We start from the raw sequence: 27,172 nt of genomic DNA, 5'->3' as shown, positions 1-27,172 counted from the left end.
CCATGTGTCCTTTATAGTTGTTCCTGAAAACCCTTCTCCCTTTTCCCCCATTATCCCCTCCCACCTCCCCTCTGGTTACTGTCAGATTGTTCTTAATTTCAATGTCTCTGGTTATATTTTTCTTGCTTGTTTGTTTTGTTGATTAGGTTCCACTTAAAGGTGAGATCATATGGTATTTGTCAAAGTCCATTTTTATAGGCTTTCTTATTTTGTCTCCCCTGTGATTTTTTTTGAAATTGTGAGGGAAGTCACTCACTACTTTCTGACCATTTCAGCCACACCATAGACAACAAAGAAGTTTCACTGATGCATTTCCCTTTATTAATTAACAAATATTTACTAAGCACTCCCATATGTCAGTTATTTTTGAAGCAATGTACATACAAACTACCTAGGCATAATCTGGTCTACACTTAGTGAAAGGAATATCTTCGTTTTAAAAATCATAACTTAAACTAAGATACAAAATTTTCAATAGCTCTTGAAAGGGAAAATTGCAACTTCAGTTGTTTCTCAACTTTTTCTTGCAAAATAGTTTGTGAAAGACACTCTTCATTACATTCCCTGTAATTCGGCTCATAGAGAAAATTTTTTTAAATTATTGAGCATCTACTGTGTGCTACATACTAAGGTTTTCAGAGGTGAAAAATATAGTCAAGGTTCTTGTTTTTATGAAACACAACTAAATCACATGACTTAGAAACCTACAATTAAAAGTTAGATTCCTCCTTTCAGAAACTTACTGTTCACTAATACTACACATTGGTAGTGTTCTTATGTTCTTACATGTATTTCTTTTGTTTGGACACAGCAGGGTTAACTGTCAGTAAAACATTACTATTATTTCTAAAAAACTGCTCCTTTATTGGATATTTAACAGATGATAATACTATCATAAGGAAATGTATTGAATCTCATTTTGTAGACCGGGCTTTTATAACCAGATAAAAAGACTGAGTGCTGAGTAGCACATTACTAAAAATTCAAAGATTATCTTTCGTTTGGTATCTAATTTCTTCCTGACAAAATTACAACCTAACCTAAGCGCTGACAACAAACACACTAAATTGTCTTCAGTAAAACTGAAAGTCACTATACAATAAAATGTCCAGTCTAGAAAACTATAAATATTTTAGTTCCAAAGTCAAAAAATTATCCAATTTATATTTAATGTGACATAAAAAATATCAAAATAGTCCCTTTGCAGAGTATATGGGCTCTCGAGGAACACCAGTGAAAAAGTCTATTTCTATTTTTACAATTGGTGCTTGCCAATGGATTCTACACAGCCAGGAGGAAAAGGATACAGACACGAGAGTCCCAGCTTCAAAGCAATGAAACCTCGGACACATGCAAACCAAATTGCTGTTTACAGCTAGCTGGCATATTTAGGCAGGTATTATTACACCCTATTAGTGAATGAGTGACACCTGTTTAAGGACACATGCTTGTATTCGAACTCTGTTTCAGGGTTGGGAGGAACCTTAATTCATCCAATTTAACTTCCTTATTGTTAGAGTAAAACGGAGGTCCAATGAGGGGAAGTGATTTGTGCAAGGTGACATAATTGGCCAGTGGCAGAGCGGCCCACCAGAAGTCTGGTTTTTCTCAAATCTAATGTAAAGTAGGGCTCAGGTGGTGCCCAACACCACCAACTGTTGATGACGACACAGCTGATCTGGGGACCACACTTAAAGAAATGCTATGAAAATCCTGTAAGATCTAACTATTTCCAAAATAAAATGTTAAAGTAGTGCAAGAATTATTTCAAAGCATAGTTTTTTCAGACACTGTTGTTCTCCTCACTCTTTTTCAGATATCCAGTGTTCGTGCAAAATGCACAACCAACAAAAATTGAAGTCTGTTGACCTATCCAGACATGACTGAGATGACCACAATGAGGCTCCTCTGCAATGGTTTGAAAATTAGAGACTTTGATTACTCTTTCATGTCACAAGATTATGCAGCTAATACACTTCTAAGGCAATGAGAGAAATACTTTATTCCAAGAAATATTTGGAAGTGCAAAATTTTATAACCACTTAAGTTTTTAAACGTAATTAAAAACTCTCATTTGCTATTCAGTAACATATTCCCTTAGTCATTCAACGAATATTTATTGAATACCTACCAGCCAGGCTTTTAGTTAACATCTGTTTTATCTTAAGTGTCTTCAAAATGTCTCTCAAAGCAAATTTTACAATTACTGGAAAATGATTGTGCAAGTGGTGGGAGTCAGGTGGGACTTCTATTACCTCCCACAGCAGTATTTATGGTTACAATAAAACACAGAAATATGTTGCTATTATACTATGAACTTTAATGCTTCTAACTATTTAATAGGGTCCTGAATTAAAAATCTTTGTAGGTAACATAGCATAACAAGTCAGTTATTAGAATCACAGTTTACTGAAATAGAAAAGGACCTTTGTGGGCTAAGATTTATATTAAATCCAAAAGTTCAATCACCGAGTGATATCTACTCCTTTAGGAATTTCCCATGGTAAATATGAAGCTTGGAAGAAGCAGGTCACAAATTCTAATTAACTTTGATAAAGTGTGAGAGATTATTAAGTTTAACTAAATTGAGAGTATGTGATTATCATCTATCTCTAAGTCAAAGATAACCCCAAAAGATCCATCATTATGCTTTTGGGTATGTATTAATATACTGTCATTTCAGATTATTTAGACTTATTTGTTAATCCTCATCTTGTTCAAAAAATGACTTAAAGCTGCCATTTCAAATTAAGGTTTGATTTTCAGACTTTTTCAGATAAAAGAAGTAGTTGGATTTCCATCAACAGGTTCTCAGTTGACAGACCCGGTTCTGTCTATGGCTTCACTTTATTTTCTGGAGGGCACTGCAAAGGATTCCAACTTCACCTACAAAAATAAATAAATAAATAAACAGATGAGCTGCTCATACCATGAACAAACACCTTTCAAGTGTCCACAATGGATAAAGCACTGGGAAATCATCAGGATGCATGGAGATGCTAGGTACCACCCCAGCCCTCAAGGAGCTCATGGCTTAGCTATGGCGATTGAACTTGGGCACAGGTAGTTACAAGTTTTAAGAAGTGCTAGAGCTACTAATGGAGTTATCTTCCTCTTTCCATTGACTGGTTCTCAGCAAAGAAGTTAACAGTTTTCTCTCCCAAGAAAATCACCAGCTATTCTGTTTCTCATTTACATGACCATCTATTGATGCTTCCAAGGAGCTAAGCTATTGAACCTGAAAGTGTGGTCCATAAAAACATCCTATGTCAGAATCACCTGGGACCTTATTACAAATACAAACTCCCAAGCCCCACCACAAATTTAGTAAAATTAGTCTGGGGCTATGATTCATGACTATTTATTTTTAACTATGACCCCAGGTGATTCTGATGCACACTAGGTTTGAGGATGCACAGTCTAAACAGATAATGCAGCCTAGACCACTGGACTAGGATATGATGAAGCCACTCCCATTCATGCCTTGTTCTTACATGGAGATGCTTTTCTCCTTCCATCAATATTTAATACATTTCTTACCATTCCTATTATGAAGGTAAGAAACACAACCCTCTATTTCCAGGAAAGAAGGTGGCCTCAGAAGGTGTGTTACTTACTGTTGATGGTGTCAGCCAAAATCTTAAGTTGCTGGGTGTTGTCCAAGACCTCAATCCTTTGGGTGTATGGGTCGTAATGAACAGAGAAGGGCCTCGGGATTGTAGCAGCGAAGCTCCTGAAACCAAAACCACAGATCTGAGTGAAGGGCGCTGTTTGCGGAAAATGTCATTCTGAAAGATTTCTCAGTGGCATTTCATTCAGCTACTAGCAGTAGCACTGAATACTCATTAGAACGGGGATTTAGAAGCCAGGCTGAGAAGTAAAGTGGAGTTTTAATGGGGTCCTCTTGGGAACCCTTTGCTGTTTCCATGCCTGTAATACATGGATGCACATATTTTGGGGGTGGGTCACTACCTCCAAAAAGACAGAGGCAGCTTAAAAGAGCAGATTGCAATGAGGCCAAAATTCTCATCGTTACATAAAATGAAATAAAAAGAGTAAATAAAATACAGCTAAAGAATATTACGGAAAAAAATAAGCTCTGAGATGCTTGGAAGTCAGTGCAAGAAGGGAAATACACCTCTCAAGGACTGAAGAAAGCACTACATTATTAATGAAATTTAGCATGGCTCAAGTCCTCCTATGTGCCAAGAACTATGTTGAGTTCTTCATGTTCTATACTCTTTATAATTACTATTCCTATTTTAATCTTCATAGAAACACTAGTAGGAAGGTACTATTATTATTCCTATTTTACAGATGATAAACTGAGGCTTGGGAAAGCTAAGTGACTACCAAGGCCACACTGACGATTGTGAAGGTGGCAAGAGACCCAGATGATCTAATCCTTCACTAAGCCTGTGTTCTTCATTACTCCTGGGTCTGAGAAAAATGCACCACAAGAGCTTTATGAGGGGCATCAAGCAATATAATTAACAAGATATTCCAAAATGACCTATAACATGCAAAGATATCACAAATGATATTTCTAAGTTGGCTTCTGCTAAGAGTAGAAGCTGCCATACTGAGAAGACAATGACAAGGGCAGCTAGTAGGGCTCTCCAAGTTTAGCAAGAGTGGTGGAGTGTAATGGCTGGATACCCTAGTTCCAGAGCCAGAATGCCTGGACTCACATTTGCCTCTTCCAGTGACCATCCCAGGAGCCATGGGCAAAGGGTCCTCTACCCCTCAGTATCCTTATTCCTCTGTTAAACTGGAACAACAGCAGAACTACCTCAGAGGGTTGTAGCAAGTGCACTTATAGTACAGAGTAAGTACTACATATGTGCTAGCTGTTATCAGTTATTAGTGACAGGGGACTGGTGAAGAATAAATGGTTAAGTATACCTCTTCTCTGAAAAGAGCTTTCTCAGCCCAGCTGCTGACATGAACTGTGTCATGCACATATGATTTTATTCAGCACGTCTTCCTTCTTATTCCCACAGTTCACCTCATTTTTGCTTTGGGTCACCTGCCTCTGCCCTACTGATGTACCTCAGTTGAGCAATCAGTCTCAGGGCCCAGGCCTCCTTTGGCCAAGGAGTAGGAGCATGACCATACTGATCCTTGTCTCTGCCTAGAACTTGAAACTTGAAACTGAAAGAGGGTCCCATTGGTCTCTCTTAACTGGAAGGCACTGTGGGAGTCCCAGAGATGCCTAGGTCCCTTCCTGTTTGAGCCTTCTTTTTAGAACTCTCTTTGGTTCTGCAAGATACCCCTCTGTGGCATGGAGCTTTTGTGGATGTCTCCTCTGGACCCTGAACACTAGCAAAGCAGGTGGGGTTTCAAAGGCCTGAGAGGCCCAGGTTCTGGAAATTTCTTCCCTATGGGTCTGGGACCAATTACTTGCTGAATGAGGGAATCCTCTCTAGTAGGGCCGGTTCCAATGTGATCCCCGTGTGAAAGGTACTGGCTCTGAGTCCCACTGCCCAGGTCCACACCCTGGCCAAGTCACTTGCTAGCTGCATGACCCTGGGTGAGTTACTTATACCCCTCTATGATTCTGTACCCTCATCTGCAAACTTTGTAGTCTTATATAAAGATTAAGTGAATCAATACATGGAAAGTACTCAGAAAAGTGTTTAGCAATAATAAGTAATAGACATCTTACCTGTTGTTGCTGTTATTATTATTCTCATCATTATTATTTCACTGCACTAATCCACTAAATCCCATAACCATAAAGGGGCCACAGGAATGGCAGAGTGGGATCTTTAGGGGCTCATGGGAGGCTAGGCTCATAGTAAGGGGCAGAGTCTTAGGAGAGAATTGGAAAAGAGTGTCAGGAAGAACATCAGAACCTGGAGGGAGAGGGAGAAAGGGAGTCATTTTAGGCCAAATGTGTATGCTCATGGCAAGAATTTTACCTTTCATGACCTAAGTCCAAAGCATTGAAAGCTGACATCCTCAGTATCATAGGATCCCAGAGGCCTACATACCTCATGTCTATTATCCGTCACTAATGATGCTTAAGAAAGATGTGGTAACAAATGGTATCAGCATAGCCATGTCCAACCTGTATGCTGCTAGGAAGAGAGTTGGTCAGGTGGGTTAATGGCAGGGCTATCAGCTCAGTGGGCTGCAAGTTTCAGAGTCCTTGTAGTACCCCATCAGCCTCTTGCTGGCCAGGAGATTGGTGCATTTGCTAATTACTTGAGTGCTTACGATGCATCAGGCAAGCAGGGATATCCAACGTTTTGGCATCTCTGGGCCACACTGGAAGAAGAGTTGTCTTGGGCCACATATTAAATATACAAACACTAGTGAAAACTAATGAGCCAAAAAAAGGGTTTTAAGTAAACTTAGGATTTTTTGTTAGGCCACATTCATAGCTGTCCTGGGCCACGTGTGGCCTGCAGTTTGAACACCCTAAGGCCTGGGGGAAGAACAGAAAACAGAAATGACAAAATCCCTATCCTCATGAATTTAAGAAATATAATATATGATTAGTAGACATTGATGAGTAGTAAAGAGAAAAAGAAGTCATAGGAGAGGGTAAGAAATGCTGGGGTGGGGCTGAGTAGTGAATTTGAATACATTGGTTAGAAAAAGACACACAAAGGTTAAATGTGGGTGGAGATTTAAAGGAAATCAGGAAAAGAGTTATGCAGGTGTCTAGGAAAACGAAGTGAACAAAGGGCTTCCCTAGCTTTTAAGATTTCATTGGCTGATTGGGTGGAAGGATCTTTGTGGCCACTCTATATACAGGGGGGTTCAATGGGTGGACTTAGTGGCTGCAATGAACAAGGATCAGAGGGCTGAGTAGTCTGTAGGGATCAGATTGTTCAGACAATAAGCTGTGAAACAGGGTTCCACTAAGGAACCGTTCCCAACAGAGGGTGGGAAGGGACAAGGGTGGAAGGCTCTGTCTGCTGCGCACTATTGCTGTGGGCACTGGAGTCCACCTCCTGACCCACCACCCACAGATCAGTGGCATCAGACCAAGTCCGGAGGTCCCAAGAGCTGTTGACCCACCTTAGTTGCCACCTCACCTTACTTTCTCCTTGGCATCATTAAAACTTTCAGCCACATAATACAAGGGCTGGAACTCTGTGACCGTGTACTTCTGGATAGCTGTCTTCTCCAGGTCCAGAGGGAGGAGCGTTGGCTTGTCAGACAAGCAATACTGCAAACCCCAAGTAGAAAGATTTCAGAGTTACATCAGAGCCAGTGGCCCCTGTTGCATCCGATGGGCCATTTGTACACCTGCTCTCATCTCATCCTGATTCCTTCCATACCCCAGGCCAGGGCAGTAAGCTACATTATTTTGCATCTACTCGATCCCATCCTTTGTAATTCATCTAAAACCTGCAGTCAAGATAGAAAGAAATAATTCACTCCAACCATCAATCAAGAGATGATGTGGGAGCTGACCACATTTTCTGGCATGTGTTTGCATACATCAGTATGTGTAGTTCAGCCTTGGAATCAGGAAGGCACTCTGTCCTGGAGACCTGTGTACTTACAGTTCAATTTCTAATACCCACATTCATGATCAAATCATACCTGCCAAAGGTACCAATTACTTGAGGTTAATCCTCAGGATTGAGTCACAGAATGGATAGAAATGAGTTTTCCACAGGACCAAGAGTAAAAAGAATCATCGGCTGTTTCTCCCACTTCCAAATCCATCATTGGGTTCCTGTTAGGGCCATACCTGTAATTCACCAAAGGATGACAGGAGCCCAGCACCATATGCCTTTATGGAGTTTCCCTCTTTGCAGAGCCCAAACTCCACAGTAAACCAGTAAATCTGGAATGGAACGTCAAGTTGAGAACATACCCCAAGGAAGGTGAAGGCAGCAGATGCCCCAGGATCAAGGACAGGCCTGCCCAGGTGAGAGTTTGTGCAGGTCTGTTCTTGGAATCAGCATGACCTGGGGTTACCTCTCTGTCTCCTGTGTTTCACACTAAGCCATAACCTGTTGAACCAAGAGTTGGCTGAATGCAAGATGCAACAGGAAGCAATGGTAGGGGGGAAGAGTATTGAGGGAGCCCCAAAGGTATACCCCTAACAAATTTCTCTCTCTAGGACAGGAACTCCTCCACCACTTGTGCTTTCTTCCCCATGGCATCAATCAGAGTAAGATGTTCCCTTTAAGTTGGTTGAAGCTACCAGGCAATGCCATCAGGCTCAGCAGTGGGGGGCAGGGATTGGATGGTGATAGAACCAATCAGAGGTCATCCTCTCAACTATGCTAAACTTTGGATGTTTCTGAATTACCCCGTCAGTCACTGATTCCACAGACACATTTTATGCCCAAGAATTCCCAAGGGTGATAATTAGAGTCTGTTGATGTTTTCAAGGCACTTTGTTTAGAATCACATGTAAATATCTGCATGCAGCTGATTTCAAAACCAAACCACTAAAGAGAAATACAAATGTAAAATTTCACTTGTGTAAATATAACCCAGCACATTTTGATTCTCTTTCCAAATGACCTGGCTTTCAGGGAAGGTTAGAAACTTCAAAAACCTGAAGGCTAGAGCCTGTAACACTCCTATTACCCACCAGGGGAAGCAGGAACTTACTGTGGCGAGTTTCTCAATATACTCATCAGGTGCACCCAAAGAGGCGAGGCCAATCTCCTGTAATTGTGGAGAAACAGAGTCATTGGCATGACTGGGATCTGCCTGTCTTCAACCTTTACCCTCAGTTTCCACCTTGTAATGGACCACAGAAAGCAGGTAGATAGCCAGATGCCTTCAGAAGGGCCCAGAGAGACCCTGCTTGTTCTGGCAAGTCTGCCCCAACCACACATCAGAGAATCACTGATCCTAGAGTGGGAGAAATGATTGGCCCTTTGTATTCACTTAAAGATGAGTAAACTGTAGCACAGAAAAGGAAGATGACCCGCTCAAGGTTACACAGTATTTTGTGTCTAAAACTTCATCTCTTGATTTCAGCTCAAAGATTATTCTCCCACAGCAGAAGTGGAACACTTCTGAGTGCTGGATGAGTCTTAACCATATACCCTGAAGACACCACAGCAGAAGTGCTGGACATCCGTCCAGGTACATACTCATATAGTTGCAGAGTATGAAATGTCACGGACCCCTCTCATCACAGCTCCAACTGTAAAATCTCTCTAGTGGTCTCTTGGTCTGTTACAGCATTTGCTGCAGCCAGCCTTGTATTAGTGTATATATACAAATATATATGTATATGTGTGTCTTCCCTACTGCATGCTTTCATTCATTCATTGCAAAAATATTCACTGAATGCCTTCTATGTGGCTGGAAGTATATAAAATTGATAAAGATCCTTTATCTCATGGTGTTTCCATTTGAGTAGGTAGAAACAGAAAATAAATAATAAGCATATATATGGGTATGTTAGAAGGTTGTAAATTCTTTGGGAGGAAGGAACAAAAAGAAAAAGGGTCAAGGGGAATCAATAGTGCCAGGAGTGGGGAGAGGTACTGGGAGTGATTTTAAATAGGGTCCCAGGATAACCATTGTTGAGATATTTGAGCAAAAACTTGATAAAAGTGAGGTTGTTGGCTCTGCTGACATGTGAAGGAAGGACATTGTATAGGCCAAGTGTACAGCCAATGAAAATCTCTCTAAGGAGGAGTAATGCAGTTAGTTCAAGGAACAGAGAGGGACCAGTGCAGTTACAGCAGAGTAAGAGGCTGGGGGCATGACAGGTGATATCAAAGAGGAACCTGGAGCCCAATCATGTAGGACCTTTTTGGTTCTTTAGGGCTTAAGATTATTCTCTCAGTGAAATGGGGAGCCATTACAAGGTTTTGAGCAGAGAAGTGGCAAGATCTCATTTATGTCATCAAAGATTCACTGTGGGTGCTGTATGAGAATAGACTGTAGGGGGCCAAGGGTAGAGGTAGGGAGACCAGTGAGGAGGCTGCTGCAGTCACCAGGTGAGAAATGCTACAGCTGAGACCAGGCTGGTAGCAGTGAACACGATGGGCATGGCCAGACTCTACACATGTTTTGAAGGTAAAACGCTTAGCGTATTCTGAAAGGTGAAAGGAGTCAGTCCTTTGCCCCAAGTGCTTTTGGTTTGAGAAACTGGAAGGACAGAGTTGGCATGAACTAACCTAGGGAGGGCTGTGGGGAGATGGTTTGAACAGGAAAGTCGGGAATTTAGTTTTGGATAGGGTAAACAGAGGTGTCTGCTAGATGTCCAAGTAGGATATTGCATAGGTGATCGGATATGTAAATCTAAGTTTTAGGATTAAAGTCCAAGCTGAAGATATAAATGTGTTCATCATAAGGATAGGGATAGTATTCAAAGCTATGAAACTGGAGGAGATAATCAATGAATTAATGTAAGCAGAGAGAAGGACTAAGGATTGGGTCCACTATGAAGCAAAAGGCCACATGGTAGTCTCCATCCCTATATTCCTGCCCTGGCCAAACCTGATATCCGGCCCAGATGACATGCAGGGAAAATGCTGTCTAGTTAGAAAAAGACAGATGTAGATACTGGCTGAACCTGGCTCTTCTCTCCTGCTCCTTCCCCATCTCTGCTCCAGACACACCACAGTCCTAAGTCTATCTTCAATCCAAGATCACAATGATAACCCTGTTCTAGTAGTCACCATTCTTTGTGGGTCCAGAGCTTGCTTAGAACATGGGGTCCCAAGATTTCCATGTGCTCCATCCTCACCTCATCTTTCACTCTAGTGGAAAGTGAGTTTGGCTTATAGATTAAAAAAGAATGTGCTCAGGGAAGCTTCAGTATGGTTCTCTGCCTCGGGACTGTCCGGATCGAAGTTGAAACCATGCGCCCACAGCTTCCATCTCTTGACTCAGGTTATGGGCCATTCCTCTGTGGGGCTCCACAAAATGCAAATGGCTTAACGAGGATTTTTACTTAGCCTCTGATTGGGCAGAATAGCTTCTGGTGGTGAGAACAAAATGTTCCTGTTCTCTGAGAAGAAAATTGATTTATCTTTGGCCATGGTAATAAAACCCAGTTTTAAAGGTTCCCAAACAATCAATGACATCCTGGCAGCAAGAATGACACTTCTGAAAGACAGCTGGTCAGCAAGTAACCTCAGTCCAGTCTTGACGATTCCACAGTTAAGCGTGAACAAATCTTTAAACATTCCCACTTCTAAAAGCCCGGCAATCTCTGTACTCCACAATTCCCAGAACCCTACAGAAAAGCAACAGTTTTCTTTGCTTGGAGAAGGTTGTGTCTTGCAAGTACAGTTCTCCCTTACTTAGCAAGCAGTTAATTCAGCTCTTTGTCTATCTGTTTTAGATATTAAGTAGTAGCCTCTTCACTCAACAGTAGAAATATTTATTTGTTTCAGCTGCTTAAAGTTCACATGCAATCCCATTATTGTGAAATTCATCCACAGTCCAGCATTTGCTTGTGGGTCAATCCATGTGATACTCATTGTGTGAGTGTGAGTGTGATTATTTGTGAGTGTGTGTGTGTGTGAGGAGGGCTTTTTATTGGTCCATATCTGTGGAGAATGAGGCACAGGGTGGCTCAGCAAGCTGATTGGTGGCACAGCAGGGCCTATGAGTGCATCATTCAACAATCTCATGACCCCCACTACCCCACTGTGGTTCTAGGCTGCCCTTATGTGCCCAGAGAGCATGAGAGAAAGAACACTTTTGGGATTCTTTCACTGACCCCGAAAGCATTTTTAAAACTAGTCACCACTGTGATGGATGAATCAAGATCTAGCCTGTTATTTTGATTAGAGTAGAAAGATAACAAATTTATTATTTTTTGGCAATTCTGAGTTGACTTTGGATTCTATTGGCATTGGATTCTTGGCAAATGTCATCTTACTTAATGAAAGCATGTACCAAAGTCTGCTTGAGAAGGTAGGGCTACTTCTACATGTGGATCAGGGAGGCTTTCATGGACCAAAAGGCTCTTAAACTACACCTGGAAGGACAAGTGAGATTAGCAAATTCAACAATATAATTCAGAGGATAAGCAATTCACCAATCCCACGCTGTGGTCTCTCGAATGGGTATTTCGCCATCTCCATGAGACCACACACCCACCTCAGATGTGAGCACAGAGCTGCACCTCCCAGAAGATAAGAGGGTGCCTCCATGGTATCAGTTTATTTGAGCAATCCAGGTCTCACCCCTGTAGTTAACCTCTTTAGCCTTTAGAAGGCTAAAGAGATTCACTCCTCACCTGGGAAAACTGGGCAAAGTTGCGATCTGAAAACAAGGGCACGTGTCCCAACAGCTCATGGCAGATGTCACTGAAAGACAGAGAGCACAGAGTTTGGGAGTAAGGAAGGGTTACAAAGCAAGCTAGACTTGGTCTTTCCACATGAGGAATAAGCAGAAAGAAATGAAGTAATTCTTTCAGGTTTATGGCCTCCCTTCCAAGAATAAGTGGTATGTAAACCTTGGGATCAGATGAGGCAGGGTATAAGAGAAAAGAAGGAAGGGAAAAGGAGGGTAAGAGACAGGGCAGGCAGGGCACAGCAGCCAGGGAGTCTTAGGTGTATGCCCCCTGAGGTGCAGAGGGGTGAATATTCCTGTGGGCATCCTCCCATACACCTGAGTGAGTTGTGTATGGATCATGAACAGTTCCCATCCCAAGTCTTCACCTTGGCATTGACATTCCTGGGCAGATCCAATCTGCTCAGTTATTTCCCACAGGGATTTTTAAAAAATCTTAATAGCACTGTTCCTCTCTTATTCTGGAGTTGGCAGCAATCAGTGAGAGAAGAAAACACATTGATTTAACACTTTATGTGCCAGACCCATTGAGAACAGATCTTTTCTGATTTATAGTAATGAACTCTGAGGGCAGGGAAAGACTATGCGGGGTGTCTTGCTGACTTTTTGTATAAATTGCTGAATATCTAGCTGCCTAAGAGGATAGCTAAATTCAAAAGTAAGCAGCATAGCAGCGAGCCATTCTGTACCTCCAGCTAAAACATAATCAGGCAAAGAAAGCTTAGATTCATCGAGGCACGTATTTAGGAGATGTTGAGATAGCTTGCTGCCTCTTTCCCATTTCCTGTTCCCATTTGAAACCTCATAGCTCTGACTTCTACAATCCCTTTGGAATTTGAAAGTGACCTTTCATTTCCATGGCTAAGGGAAGTCTGAATCTTTAGCCCTCAAGATGCCCAAATTTCTAATCAGTACGGCCTTTCTATTTGGACAGAGAAAATGCCTAGAAGAGATGAGCTTTTCTCTTAACATCAAACAATCAAATCATCCAGGCAACATGTTTTATGGATCAGTCCACCATGAACCCAAACCACATTCCCGAATGAGGGAGAGGCAGCGTACACTGTCGCTGGCAACTGGTACTGGGCGGGGACAGTACTCACGGTTCAGGTGTATACATGGGTTTGGACCCATGTCTGATGTACTGAGTACAGTGGAAGACTCGGAAGGCCAGGCCACCCAGGAAATCTCGAGAGGAAAGCAGGCCAGCCACAGGTCGGAGGCGGAAGCCAGTGCAAGCTAAGGAGCAAGGGAGAAAGAAAACTCAACACCCATCACAGAAGAACCAGAGAGGCCTGAAGCCTTAGATAGGGAAGCAGTACATCCAGCTGTCCAGGAGGATGGGTGCCAACGCCAGGGAGACTGGGCCTCAAATGTCTGCCCCAATGCTGTCTAGCTGGGTGATGTGGGCCAAGTCCGTTCACTTCTCTAAGCCTCGGTTTCCTCATCCGCAACAGGTGGATGAATACTTCTTAAGATTATCCTAAGAATCAACGGAGCTAATCAAGTAATTTCACATACTTAGCATGTTGAAAACATCCGATAAATTTATTATTGGTGAAGTTGAAACACTTACTCCCCACTCCTCTTGTTTCCAGAGCGCAGAGGAAATTGTCACAACACTTCCCAGGGAGGAAAATACGAAAGGAGCACCCCGGCTCCCCTATGGCACCTCACACAGACCACCCCCTGAGGAGCAGTGACTTCTCTCGTTGGAGCCTTTGGGAAGAGGAATGAATATTCTCAATGCCGCTTAGTCATCCCTTTCTCTCTTGATTGTCTGAGTGTCCACAGAGGAGCACGCTCTGGCCTGCTCTTGGCCATGCAGTGGACTACACGCTGCGCCGATGAATTGCCAGGTAGGTACACCTCATCTAGGGGTGGAATACCAGGAAGCCCACGGCGGCTGCACATCTCCACCACATTCTCTGAGCTGCCTTTGTCAGTAATGCAGCTGACAGTTTGTGCTGAATTAGCAACCCATCCTGGCAGAGAGAGAAACACTTATCTCCCTGGAAATGATGGGAAGAGGCCAGTCACCCCAATAATGGGTGTCCCCACTGAGGTACTCAGAGTCCAAACGCACTGAGCACCTACCGTGGATGTATCACCATAGTGGTGCTTTACCATGCAACGTCTTATTTTATTCTCACTATTGCCCCATGGGAAAGGCTAAAAGGCTGGCACAGGCCCCACTGGACAGATGACACACTGAGGTCAGTTCACCCAGCGAGAGAAAGTCAGAGCATGATTCACACCAGATGGATGGATGTGGACTTAGAGCTCAGGGCTCTTCGCACTGCCCCACAAATAACACATTTCTTACCCAGAGGCACACTGCAGCCATCTCAGAACATAGCAGAGGTGCAAGGAGAGCTCAGGCTGAGAGACCTGGGCTTTGAGTATGAAAAAAATAAAACACTTCTCAGGGGCATTGATAAGGCAAAAGTCATGCCCGGTGTCTACTTGTGGGGAGGCAGAGCTCAGCAAGGACATTTTAGTTTTCCTGGGAGGGTCGACCTGAATGCATTGCCACAGACCCACTTCCCCTCCCGCCCCTTCGCCCGTGGCCCTGCTGCGGACTCACACTGCAGGAACTGGGAAACCTCTTCCAGCTGGGGAATGTTGTCTTCACGGAAGCCGCAGTACTTCTCCAGCAGTGGGAAGATGTGATTGTGCTCGTAGCAAGCGTGGGTTTTGTACAAGGTCTTCAGGGTCTTGAACACCGTCCCCCATGTTTTCTTTTCCTCCTCTGTGTACTCCACTCGCGGGATGGGCTGCCCACTAGAATACAGGCATGAGTTATTGGTCTCCGGCAGGGCAGGTGCACAGTGGTGGATGAAGGAGCATCAGCAGGGGGAGATGGTCCAGGATCTGTGAGCTGCCACCACCTGGACTCTATAAGGTATTTGCAAGGGGATAATTCCACTTCTTGATGTAGGAAACATTCAACTGATTTGGTTAGGTGACAATACAAGGCCTCACCTCATCCACTGCACCAAGGACTTGCTGTCACAGTGGGAAGTCACTTGGCCTTTCTGCTCTCTTCTCTCTCCAATTGTTTAGGTAAGATGGAAATTCACTTACCTTCAGAGGGCAGACAGGTAATGTAAATGTGTAAACTAGTAGGTGTGGACAATAGGAGGGTGGGGGTGAAACTACTGGAGAGTGCATCCTCTTTCTAAACAAAGGCATCCAAGTTCAACTCAAGTTTTGTATTATGTTAACTAAAGCAATTATATCTGTGGGCTACAGTGGATTTAATATGTGCACCGTGAGCCTCAGACCCTTGCTCAGTGGGCTTGCACTTTCTGGATTTGTTATTTCTGCTCCTGGGAAGTTACAAAGGTATTGAAGTGCATGCTAGGTATACAGCCTGCTTACCTAGCATCTTCTGCTGTGCCATGGCAGAACCACAGGGAGCTCAGCGAAGTACATATGCTGGCCCTGCCCTGTAGACCATGAATCTGTGGGGAGGGGAGGGTCCAGGCATCTCAATTCTAATAAGCTCCTAGGTGACATGCTATAGTTTAGGAGTCCTTAGTTTCAAAGGTCCTTTTAAAAATGAAGAATGAGCTGTGTTCTGAACAGTGAAATAAAGCCAAAGAAAGCCTGACTTCAAAGATGAGTGACTGTTCTGTGGACTGCGGGCCTGTTTTCTAACAGGATGCACAGCATCTGGGACAAGGCGAGACTGCTTATCTCAGAATAACAGCTCGTCATCATCAGGCTCCAAACTAGGTCACTCCTGCCTTCTCAGAATTGTAGCTCATCCAAGGACAGGAAAGCAAAGTTCACTGTTATGTTCTACAGAAAGATGGGCACAGATTAGGGGGGAAAGACAGATTATTGCTTAAGTATTAAAAGCAAGACAAGGTCCAGTAATGACCAGCAGGGATTGTAAAAAGAACCTCAGGTAAGGCCCTGCCTGAAGACGCACCATTGTTTCAGGGCTAGGTGCTGATGAAGGAAAAGAACAGGCTTTGGAAATGGACAGAGCTGGGTTCAGTACTTGGCTGTGCCATGTCCTAGCCGAGTGGCCTTGGGCAATCTAGTGCCTCTCTAGGCCTAGCCTGTGCAGCTGTTGCATGGGCTAACTACTCAGAGACACATTTTATCAACCGATCAATACACTGAGATTCTATGATTCATGATGCATGAGTTTGATCCCCATGTGGAGCAATTTTGGGGAAGGTGCTGGAGACCTGAATGTGGGGGGTGGGTGGCAAGGGGGGCAGCACAAGCCAAGGAAGAGGGCCAAAGTTGAGTCCTGAAAGATGTTACAGTTTCTGGGGTGGGAGGAACTGGCCAGAGGAGACTGAGAAGAAACATCAGAAAGGAAGGCGAAAAACCAGCAGAAAGTAAAATAGATGGAGAAGTACAGCCTCCTGACTTGGAGAGTTCCCGGACCCTCAGGGAAGTGATCGAGCAGGACTTTGGAGTGAAACAAGCCTGAGTTCAAAACCAGAGCATGCCACTTACTAGAGTATGTCTTTAACAAGTTACTTCACTGTAACTTTAACACGTTACTTTAGTTTTCCCATCAGGAAAATGGGGAGTTACTGTTAAGACTAAATAAAATAACATAAACAAAGCACTTAGCAAAGCCCCAGACATAGCAGGAAGGTAATAATGTGATCTATTATTATTGATTAGCTGAAAAAGGACTCTTATCTATACCTGAGTTGATGGCGTCCACCTGCCGTGCTAGGCCAAAGGTAAGGACAGAAGAGAGAGGTCCCCACATTCTCTGATTTCTGCTTGCCACAGGCCAAAACCCACACATGCTAGGCCAAGGTCAGCACAGTTCTGGATCCTTCCACTACTGGGAGTCATTCAGAGAAGGAAATTTTCTCATTTGAAAGGTGACTTTGTCTTCAGTATAGAGACCTGTCATCTCCATTATCGCCTTCACAGTCGAAGTTCTTAAAGAACCATTACTCGCTGTTCTGGCCAATTGCTAAGCTTCTTCTCATGCACATCTTTTCTCATGCCCTGAACTCAGGAATGGGGCTCCGACCTCCAGACACACTGAGTTTCTCGTGGGAGCATCTCTGAGGCTCCTCAGGACTCAACACAGCACACCAGTCCTCTTCCAAATAACGTATTCGATGTTTGCCTTTTCCTTTGGCGAAGAGAAGGTAGCGGAGGAGCAGAGAATCCCAGGAAGGGGAGAAGGCACTCATGGGCAAACCGCCCTTCGCAGGTGGGTCGGATCGGATGAAAGGAGAATGCTGAGGCTGGCTGGCCTGGAGCCTCACGTGATTCGTTATTTTAGTAAAGCAGCCAACTGCTTCTTGAATGTAAATGATTCTCTTTTTGCTCCTTCCATGTTTAATATGGAGAATACCAGCGGCTCTTTTATTCAGGACTGAGGCCTCTTATAATTACTTCAGACATCACTGCGTAATTACACAACAAAGCCTGGGAGGGGAGCTGGGCCCCAGCCAGTGGGTAATTGGTTTTGTCTAGCAGGATTTTTTTTTCACAGGTGTTATTAAAGGGAGGGTCTACACACACACGCACGCACACGCATGCCCACACGTGCTTGTGGCAGGGCTCTCCATGCTTGTGTTTTCCAGCCTTGGCCAAGGGAGAGGCAGGCTAGCAGCATGCTCCTCTCTCTTCCCCCCACCCATCACGGCAGACTTACTGTCGGTAGTTGTAGGCTATGTCAGCGAATTGCTTCCGTCTTGCGCGGTACACAGGATCTTTAAAACCCTAGGAGAAAGGAGACACTTGCTAATCTCAAGGCTTTGGAGGGAGAGGCCTTGCACACCTATGCACACCGTCAGCGGGAGCCCTTGAGCTCGGACAGAGCGCCTCTCCCTGCCGTGACTGTACGCTGGAAATAAAGTCTCAGTGAGACTGAGGGCGAGCTCTCCCACCACATGACGAGTGACACATTAAGAGCCACACCTTCAGCTCGGTGTGAGCCTCTGTGCCAAGGGGTTTCTATGTGCAAAAGAGTGTATAGGCTTTAAAAAATCTCAGCCACAGCATTTGTAAAGTGGACACTTGCTAAATTAGGCAAAGCTGGTAGGATAGTCATCTATGACGAAGATATACAATATCCACTAAACGCTTGATCGATGGTGTCTAACACCGCCTCCTAACTTCTCGAAAGACAAACAGTATATGCTTACCATCACTGCAATTTTTAAAAATGCCATTTATTCACTGCTTACTTTATGCCAGTCTGTGTGTGCTAGAAACTTATTTTATTTATAACTCTTACAACAAACTTGTAAGGTAGGCTATTTTAATGTGATATCTGCACTGCACTGCCCCCCAATGTTAACTGCAGCATAATTCACAATAGCCAAGACAGGAAAACAACCGAAGGTTTCACTGATCGGTGAATGAGTAATTTCCATTATATATGAATATTATTCAGCCATAAAAAAGGAAGGGAAAATCTTCTGACAGTATGGGTGGACTTTGATGGCATTAGGCTAAGTGAAGTCAGTCAGACAGGGAAAACACATACTATTTGACCTCACTGATATGTGTATATTTTGAGAAATAAAGAAATGCAAATGTTTCACACCGGAAAAGTGAAGTAAAATGACCATACATTTTTTTTCATTCCAAACCTAAGTTCCAGATAAGTTAAGATGATTAGTTTAGAAAATAGTCTATGACATGATTATTACAAAGTATAACTCATTTTCCTTAGAGCATTGAGTGGTTTTAAATCATTAATTGTAGGTAGAAAAGCTTAGGAATCTGAAAAATTAGAACTACCATTGGGTCTGCTTCTTCGGGGGGAAGGCAAGTTGCTTTGAGAGGCCGTGATAAGGAAACTGGGCACCACGATCTGACTTCCAGGCGGCGCTAGCACATTCTTTTAGGAGCCTGTCTCCTGGGCTAACGGAGAACACACCTCCATACTTCGATCTCAAAATGTAAATGTAATGGTTGTCGATCATGAAGGCTCGATCATGACAGTCACCCTCATCACCCTCCTCTCCTAGTCTTATTTAACAGTCAGTAGCAAATGGCTTTCAACAGCTCCGAAGTATGTAGACTCGTGCCTTGAGAGGTGCCTTGGAGAACAGAACATCTATCCGAGGAAGGCGAAAAGTGCAGAGCGTCACTTGCCCGAGGATCCTTAATGACAGAATGAGAACCTCCACCAGGGTTTTCTGGTCCCACCCAGGCTGGTGAGTGGAGGTTTGAAGGGTTGCAGCAGAAAATTAGGAAGACAAAGAAAAATTCCCTTCACCCGTGGATTTCCAGCCCCCCACGCTGCCTCCAGAAACGGGGCACCCGGGACAACTTCTCCCTGGTGGACTCTTTATCTTTAATCTATAATGTATGGTTTAAATATCTTTCCATCCATGAAAAAAAGAGCTTAATATAGAATCATGGATCCCATAGGTGTCAGCTATGTCCGAGGGAATACATAAAGATATAAATGAAAGGATGGAATACACCAGAGCCTAACAGTGTTGTGAAAATGAGAAAAAGTGACAGTTTCATTCTTGTGTACTATCTATGCTTTTGAAGTTTTCTCGTGTGTGCGTGTAGGGAGGCCACAGTTAGAAAAAAGTAAAGCACTAGTACAAACCCACCGTATTCATTACGGAAAGTGGCGGCAGATTCATTCATTGAGCTGTGCCAGCACACATGTACTCTATCACACGGATTTTCTCTATGGGATGGTTTCTCACCAGGGTCCTTTTCAGCTCAGAGTTGCTAAAAAGCTCATTACTAGCCTGCAAGTGGACCCCACCAAGAGGCTGCATGGACTTTGGGCTTTTGCTCTCTCAGTTACCAGCAAAATGTAACCTTGAAGTCCATCTCTCCGGGAGTGGGCCCTGCGGCCTTCGGGCTGCCGGGTGACCACAGGCCTCCCTGTGGCACGCACTCTGAATGAAGCTGCCGTTGGAGACGACCCATCATCCTGTGTCGGTTTACGCTAATAGCGGCAATGTCGGTGGTGCTGCATGTAATTTATTTATAATCACCCTGTCTCAATTAAGCTAATAGCAGCAATTTTGGCTGCACTGCGGGTAACCAAGTATGTTTTGACAGGAAAATACATTGCTGGTGGAGAAGGGATGAGGGGAGGGCGGGAGAGGGAGGACAGATGGAAGAAAGCAGAGAGAATTCTACAGGATGCAAAGTCGACATGCGATCACTTCCCTTGCTCTCAGGATTTCTGTTACTTGAGGGTGTGGAAGAGTGGGATTTTGTTTTTGTGGGGGTTTGGGGGAAAGGGCAGCTATACGAAAAAGTCTTCTGAGTATTTCTCTAGACAGAGGCCTTGATGTCACCATTTCTTGATACCATGGCCAAGGTTAAACCTCAGAAATGCCATCTTTAATCAGACAGGCTGGAACTAATATAAAATAATACTGAATGTCAACTCTCATTGAAAAAATAAAATTAAAAAATTAAAATGACTAAAGGCAAATTTTAACCTAAAAAATGTCTGATGGGCTGGGTTGGATTTTTAACCCATTTGATTGCTAGGAGCATGGCCACAGTTTGGTCAGTAAAACGAGACAATTCACAGTAGCGACCACACAACGCTGGGTGGATTAGATCAAATAAAATCCTGAGTATAAAGGAGACATTCACCCTGACTGGTGCGGCTCAGTTGGTGGGGCATTATCCTGCAAGGCGAAAGGCCACGAGTTTGATTCCTAGTCAGGGCACATGATTGGGTCATGCATTTGGTCCCCAGTCGGGGCACCTGCAAAAGACAACCAACCAATCATGTTTCTCTCTCGCATTGATGTTTCCCTCCCTCTCTTTCTCCCTCCCTTCCCCTCTCTCTAAAACTAAATAAATAAAATCTTTTTTTTAAAGGAGACAGTCAAAAAATAATGCATTGTGCACTACGGTGGGAAGTCCAGAAGCTGAGACATCTTGCTCAGAATGCAAAAAGGATGCTCTGTGGAAGGGTCACCAAGCCCCATCACCCATCCTTGGGCTTGTCAAACAGCACCTAGAGAATTCTCACCTTGCTACTTACAGTCCATGTAGGCCAGTAAGGAGGGCCTTTTTGCATCCTATCAGTCCCAAGCCAACAAGAGGAAGGTTGGTACACAGGAGACAAGAGGTTCAAAGTGACATTCTTAAATATCTACCATTGCTATCCTGTAGACATGGGCCAAAGGCCTGCAACCCAAGGGAGACAGGCAGTGCTGCCCCAACCCCTGCTGTTGCCTGCACTGTGCTATTAGCCGTGGTCACCCCCGATGAAGCCTGTTCTGGAAAGGACTCAGAGACCTGGGTTGGTTGCCCACGCCGGTAACCTGGGTGTCACTGTTTTACTTCTCTCTTCCTCCTTTCCTTCACATCCAAAAATCAGTTTTTGTCCATTTTTTTCTTTCAAATATCTTGAGTCTGTCTTTATTTATTTATTTTTTTTACCTTATCCTCACTGTTACACCTTGCTTGATTCAGGCCTCGGTCATTTCTTACCTGGACTATATCACTGTTTTCTGGTCTCCTCTCCAGAACACTCCCCCTTGACTTCAGCCCAAGCAGACTTTACAAAAGGCAAGCCTGGGGGCGTCACCCCCCTCCTTAAAAACTTTCAGTGGCGTCTCACCACTTTTAGGATGTAGTCCAAAATCCTTAAGACAGTCCACGAGGCTTTATGTGCTCTTGCCCTGCTTACATGTCCAGCTCTGTGCTGACCTACAACTGCCCACATATTATGTCTCCAAATCTGTCTGGATTGGTCTTATTTTAATTCTTCAAACACACACCCCCCCCAACCCGCCCCCCACACACACATTGCCAGGCTCACAGTGGTGTCCCAGTCCCCTGGGCCATCCCTCTGGGAAGAAGAGTCACCCGTCCTCCCTCGACCCTACACCTGAGGCTCGGGGAGGGCAGGGTTCAGGGCCCATCAACCATTTCCACCCTCTTCCCTGCACATGGCCAGGGACACTGTTCACAGACACGTGAGGCTGCACAGCCCTCCCAGGCTGAGATTTCTCATCTGAAAGCGAGAAAGCACAACCCTCCCACGGGTTAGAACATTTAAATTTCTTAAATGCAGGTAAAGCATTTCCCACAGGACCTAGCATACCATCCGTGCTCCAGAAACGCTGACTCTGAACATCACGTGCTTAATCACTAATGTGTGGACAGAGGAAAGAGAACAGGCTGGAGGGCCGGCGGGGTGGACAGAGTGGAGGGCAGCTATCCTAGCTCATGTCCCCACTTCCCAAATGCCCCAAGGCAGATGTCCTTGACCTCTGTTTCAGGGACAGTCCTTCCCTGGCCTCATTTCTCAGAGCAGCTGTGCTGGAGGCCCTGACGGGGCGGGGGGCATCGGGTCGAACATCAGCACCTGCTGCCAAGAGCGGGGCTCCGGGGCGAGACAAGCCGCTGGGCCGGACGCCCGCCGGGACGGCACGGAACAGAGGGTCCCCGCGGGGGAACATCCGCCCGTCTCCTCACACCCGGGAGGGTTTGCTCTGTCCTTGGCCCGTCAGTTCCCAGATCTGATGAGAAGTCACAGGCAGGAACAGGGAGAGCCTGGCCTCCTCGTCGGGGGGACCGTGTACCTGATAAATTGCAGTTTTATGACAAAATGCGTGACACTGAGAGGCCAGGGAGCCAAAGACGTGGGCTGGGTCTGTCTGTGAGGAGAAATTAATTCCAGAGGTTTAAGGTCAGCCCGTGGACTGGCCTCTCCTCCCACATCCTCCGAGGGCAGGAGTGTGGCCAGCGGAAGGGCGGGGGTCAGGGTCGGGGGACTGGAGGCTGGGGAGAGGAGAAGGGACCCAGACGGGCTGATCTGGGTCAGAGGCGACCAGACAGCTTTTCAGAGAAACAGTGTCTTTGGAGGTGCTTTGCTCCCGGGGCCCACGGCCCAGGGGACCTGGACAGAAGCGTGTTGAAGGGGGTCGTCCACAACGCACTCAACAGTAAGGACGCCCCTCGATGTGAAAAAAGAAAAACAGACAATGGACGAAATGCAGACACTTCCGTTAGAGTCCTATTAAACCATTGCAAACGAAAGTAGCCTGAAGTCATTTAAAGATCTACGAACGCAGGCACTTTCTTGGGCTGACAGTGAAGGGCAGTCCCCCCGGTGGTGGCGCCCTCACCTGCAGGGGCCGCCAGAACCGGCTTCGAGCCGGGGCTGGGCTGCAGCTCCCGGACCCTCCGCCCCGGAGGAAAGGTGGGGAAGACCTGCCCACGCTGGTCCTCCTGGTCCTCGCCCCAGAGACCACGGAAGGACCCACTCCCCTGCCCCAGGACACACGACACAGTCCGAGTTCTGCGTCGGGCGCCACAGACCGACTCGCTTCTGATCCTCGCACCCAGCACACCACCCAGCCACCCCGAGTCTCCCGGGTGCTTTCGGGACCCCGAGCCTTGCACACGCTGTTTCCTCAGGCTGGAGCATCTCCTTCTCCCTATCTGACCAGCACCTTCCACTCAGTTTCCGAGATCCTGTCCCCGGGTCACCACTCCCCACTGTCTCCCAGGCCGTGACTTTAGCCTCTGGAACTGGAGGAAGTCAGAGGGACAACGAGGACTTACATACGTGTGCGCTGGGGGCGGTGCACACCCACACACCTGTATTGTACAGAGACTGTAGTTTCCGGAGGGTGACCCACCGTCGCTCCAACCACAATGACGTCACCATACAATGATGACGTCACCGCATGGTTAAGTAGGCCGTCGGCAGAGACAGCCGCTCGAGCAAACAGACCAAGGTGCTGCTCCGAAGGGGGTGATGGGGGTAGGTGGGGGAGGGGAGGACCGAAAGAATCGCGCGGGCAGGGCCCCACACTCACCGGGTGGTCTGCGTCCAGTTCCGCCCCGTAGCTGAGAATCTGGTTGGCAAATCGGTCCAGGTCCTGGATGGTTCTCGGGAACCAGGGCACTGCAACACGGAGAGGACAAAGTCCTGAGCGGCAGGCCCGCAGGGCACCGCCGGCCCAAGACGCCGCCAAGGGCCCAGGCGCGTCATCAGCCCCAACTAGTCCACGGTGGTGAAAGTTAAGGCACCTGATAGTCACCGAATTGCCGATTCAAACAGGAAATCTTGTTTTCCTGGAAAACTAATTTTATTTTTTTTAGTTCAGCTTTGTTGAAGTGTAACCGGCAAAGTTGTAAGATATTTAAAGTGTCCGTGACTGTGATTCGGTGTCCACAAACATCGTGAAAGGATTCCCCGCCACGTGCTAATTCACACACCCTCCTCTCGCACACATTTCTCTTTTCGGAGTGGGGAGGGATAAGAACATGTAAGTCCTACTCTCTGAGCTCATCTCAATTACACAACGCAGTTGTTACTAACTATAATCACCACGTTGCAGGTTACATCCTCAAACCCTACTCGCCGTGTAACTGAAAGGCTGTGACCTTCCACCTTCTCCATGCTTCCCCCTCCCCCAGCCCCTGGCAACTACTTAGCTACTTTCCATCTCTGTGAGTTTAATCTGTTTTCGGGTCCATACATAAGTGATACCATGCAGTATTTGTCTGCTTCTGGCTTATTTCTCTCAGCACCTTGGAAAGCAATTTTAAAACACATTCACAAATGTATTTTCTTTCCTGGAGATTTTCTCTGAATTATCCAAAAGTTCATCTCCCTTCCACCTGTCTTGGGAGAATGGAGTCATTTTTGATGTTTTTTTTTTCAGCAGCAAAATATTACATGTAACCCCAGAATAGAAATCAGATAAAACCCAGAGCTGTTTTATTGTCAGCAAGGATGAGCCCACGTGACCTTCTCTTCCCTTCACGTGTCTCCCCACAAAGGCCCCCAGGCATCCTGGCAGAATCTCGTGATGCCAAAGCCAACCCGAAAGCCACTGGTGAAGCGAGTGGAGTCAGGTAGCAAGTGCCCGGCAGAACCCAAGGAATCCGTGGACTTGCGTGCTTTTGAAGCAGCACAGCCGAAGATGAGATGGGGTCTGAGGTGTGTGGCCTACAGCTAGTGGGCCCCGCATAGAGAGGGCCCCTGGTGGGGAGAGCAGGTGGTGGCCCCCAAATGCCTGTAGTTTACAGGAAAGAAGACACCCTGGGTGTAAAACTGTCCCAGCAATGAACAGAGACTAGAACATTTTGGACTGTAAGGTCCCCGAGGGCAGGGGCCATGAGTGCACTGTAGTTCCAGGTGCCTAGAAGGAGGAAAGGAGGGAAGGAGAAAAGAAAAAAAAAAGGAAGGAAGGAAGGAAGGGAGGGAGGGAGGGAGGGGGGAGGGAAGAAGGGAGGGAGGAAGTCTGGTCCTGTTAACATGTAAGGCATTAATAACTAACCATCATGCACAGCGTCAGCTCTGGTTTAGTTGCCATTTCTGAAGTATCCCCCCAATAAGTAAAGTATCATGACTCTGATTATACAGATGAGAAACTGAGGTTGTGAAAGCCTAAATAACTTTTAAGATCACACAGGAAATAAGAAAGTGGTAGACCCAGAAAATATCAGAGAGCAAAAGTAGGCATGGGGGGGCATGTGAAGCAAGCCCCGGCACCCCGAATTCCCCTGAAAAAAAGATTTAGGGGGAAAGATGCTGAACTTGCAGTCAACCAGGTGTGGCTTCAAATCCAGGATCCTTATCCTCCCTGTGCTCAGTGCTCACAGGAAAAGCGGGAATAATAGCAACAACAATAGGAAGAAGAGCAAACATCTTTGGAGGCCTTACCATGTGCCTGGCATGGTGCTTAGCATTTTAGGTGGAATGCCTCTTTTAATATGTGAATTGCTGTGAGGAGTAAATGAGAATTTAGACAAAGGGCACAGCCCAGTGTCTGGCCCATAAAAGGTATCTTTCTGTCACTGGCTGGTTATTTCTGATTCTGGCCCAAAGGCTCAGGTGGGGCAGGAAAGAACATGTGTGCCATCTAGTGGCCATACATGGGAAATGTCATCTATGATCTCGACATGGGAGCCAGGCAAGAACCAGCCACCAAAACAAGATGGTTATATCAACAGCACTAATAAAGTTTCATTTTTAAATAATAAAAAATAAAAGTTCATTTAGAGCCTTGTTTGCATAGCTCTGAGGTGTTAAGCTCTCTACTGTCTATGTGAGTAATAAAAACCAATGCTGAGTGCTATTCTAAGTATTCCACCTATGAGGTGGGTATTGTTGGTCTCCCCACATTACAAATGAAGAAACTAAGGCACCGAGAGGTTGAGTGGCAAACCCGTGCACACACTGCTAGAGAACAGCAGAGTCAGGGCTCTAACTCAGGCCTGGCCGACTCTGATCTCAGGTCTTGACTGAGAAGCGGTCCCACCACTTTCGGGATAGTGCAGAGCACGTGGGTCTGTGGGGCTGGCCCTGGGGCCGGACGGCTTGGCTGTCTTTGCGGCTTCCCCCTTGGAGGTTTCCCTGCCCCTGGAACCCAGCCCACTTCTCCGGACCGGCTCCCTTTGATACCAGTAACAGGAACAGACGTGGTGGTGGTAGTTCAGGCTATTACTTGTATACCACGTGCTGCATGCCGGGTACTGTCCTGAACCATTCCGTGCACTGCGTCAGCCAGTCCACATAGCAGCCCCATGCTACAGGTGACATTATTATCGCCACTTGACATATGGACTGAGTGGCAGAGAGCATATATGTCTCTTCTCAGCCTCCTGGGGGCCAGCTGCCAGATGACTCCACGCCCCACACACCGCTCACCTAGCATGGAACCTGGCTTCCCACTTCGTCACCCGAACTTCCACCCACGCTTTCCTTTCTTCTCGAGTCCAGCAAGATTAACAGGCTTTCCAGTCTTGGGCCTCAGTTTACCTCTCCATAAAATGTGGAGTGTTGGATGCAATCCCTCTGGGCTTTCATATTCTGAGACCTGCGGAATGCCTGTGAAGGTCTGAGCCTGGCCAAGACACATGAAAATATAGTTCCAGTTCAGTCAGTGTGTCAGCCTCGCTCGCTTCTGAAAGTATAGTCACCACATTTGTTCGGTTCCCAAATGTCATTGCC

At 45.7% G+C, this 27,172-nt stretch overlaps 1 protein-coding gene across 1 annotated transcript in view; it reads right to left on the bottom strand.

Moving 5' to 3' along the window:
- Positions 1 to 1,979: 1,979 nt before the first annotated feature.
- The window catches only part of PAH (phenylalanine hydroxylase), a 51,139-nt gene continuing 25,946 nt past the window's right edge, over positions 1,980 to 27,172 (bottom strand). Inside the window, exons 4-13 of the mRNA XM_045826604.1 lie at positions 24,027 to 24,115; positions 17,903 to 17,970; positions 14,837 to 15,033; positions 13,353 to 13,488; positions 12,194 to 12,263; positions 8,590 to 8,646; positions 7,715 to 7,810; positions 7,050 to 7,183; positions 3,618 to 3,733; positions 1,980 to 2,886 (exon numbers count right to left, since the gene is read on the bottom strand). Of these exons, the coding sequence (XP_045682560.1) occupies positions 2,843 to 2,886; positions 3,618 to 3,733; positions 7,050 to 7,183; positions 7,715 to 7,810; positions 8,590 to 8,646; positions 12,194 to 12,263; positions 13,353 to 13,488; positions 14,837 to 15,033; positions 17,903 to 17,970; positions 24,027 to 24,115 (1,007 nt within the window). The 3' untranslated portion in view covers positions 1,980 to 2,842. The remainder of the gene's footprint in view (positions 2,887 to 3,617; positions 3,734 to 7,049; positions 7,184 to 7,714; positions 7,811 to 8,589; positions 8,647 to 12,193; positions 12,264 to 13,352; positions 13,489 to 14,836; positions 15,034 to 17,902; positions 17,971 to 24,026; positions 24,116 to 27,172) is intronic.

The sequence above is a fragment of the Phyllostomus hastatus genome, unplaced genomic scaffold, assembly GCF_019186645.2.
Source record: "Phyllostomus hastatus isolate PE091 unplaced genomic scaffold, TTU_PhHast_1.1 phas_scaffold_755, whole genome shotgun sequence".
Taxonomy (NCBI): domain Eukaryota; kingdom Metazoa; phylum Chordata; class Mammalia; order Chiroptera; family Phyllostomidae; genus Phyllostomus; species Phyllostomus hastatus.
The sequence above is the reverse complement of the archived record's forward strand: the minus strand, read 5'-3'. Positions and strand labels throughout refer to the sequence as shown.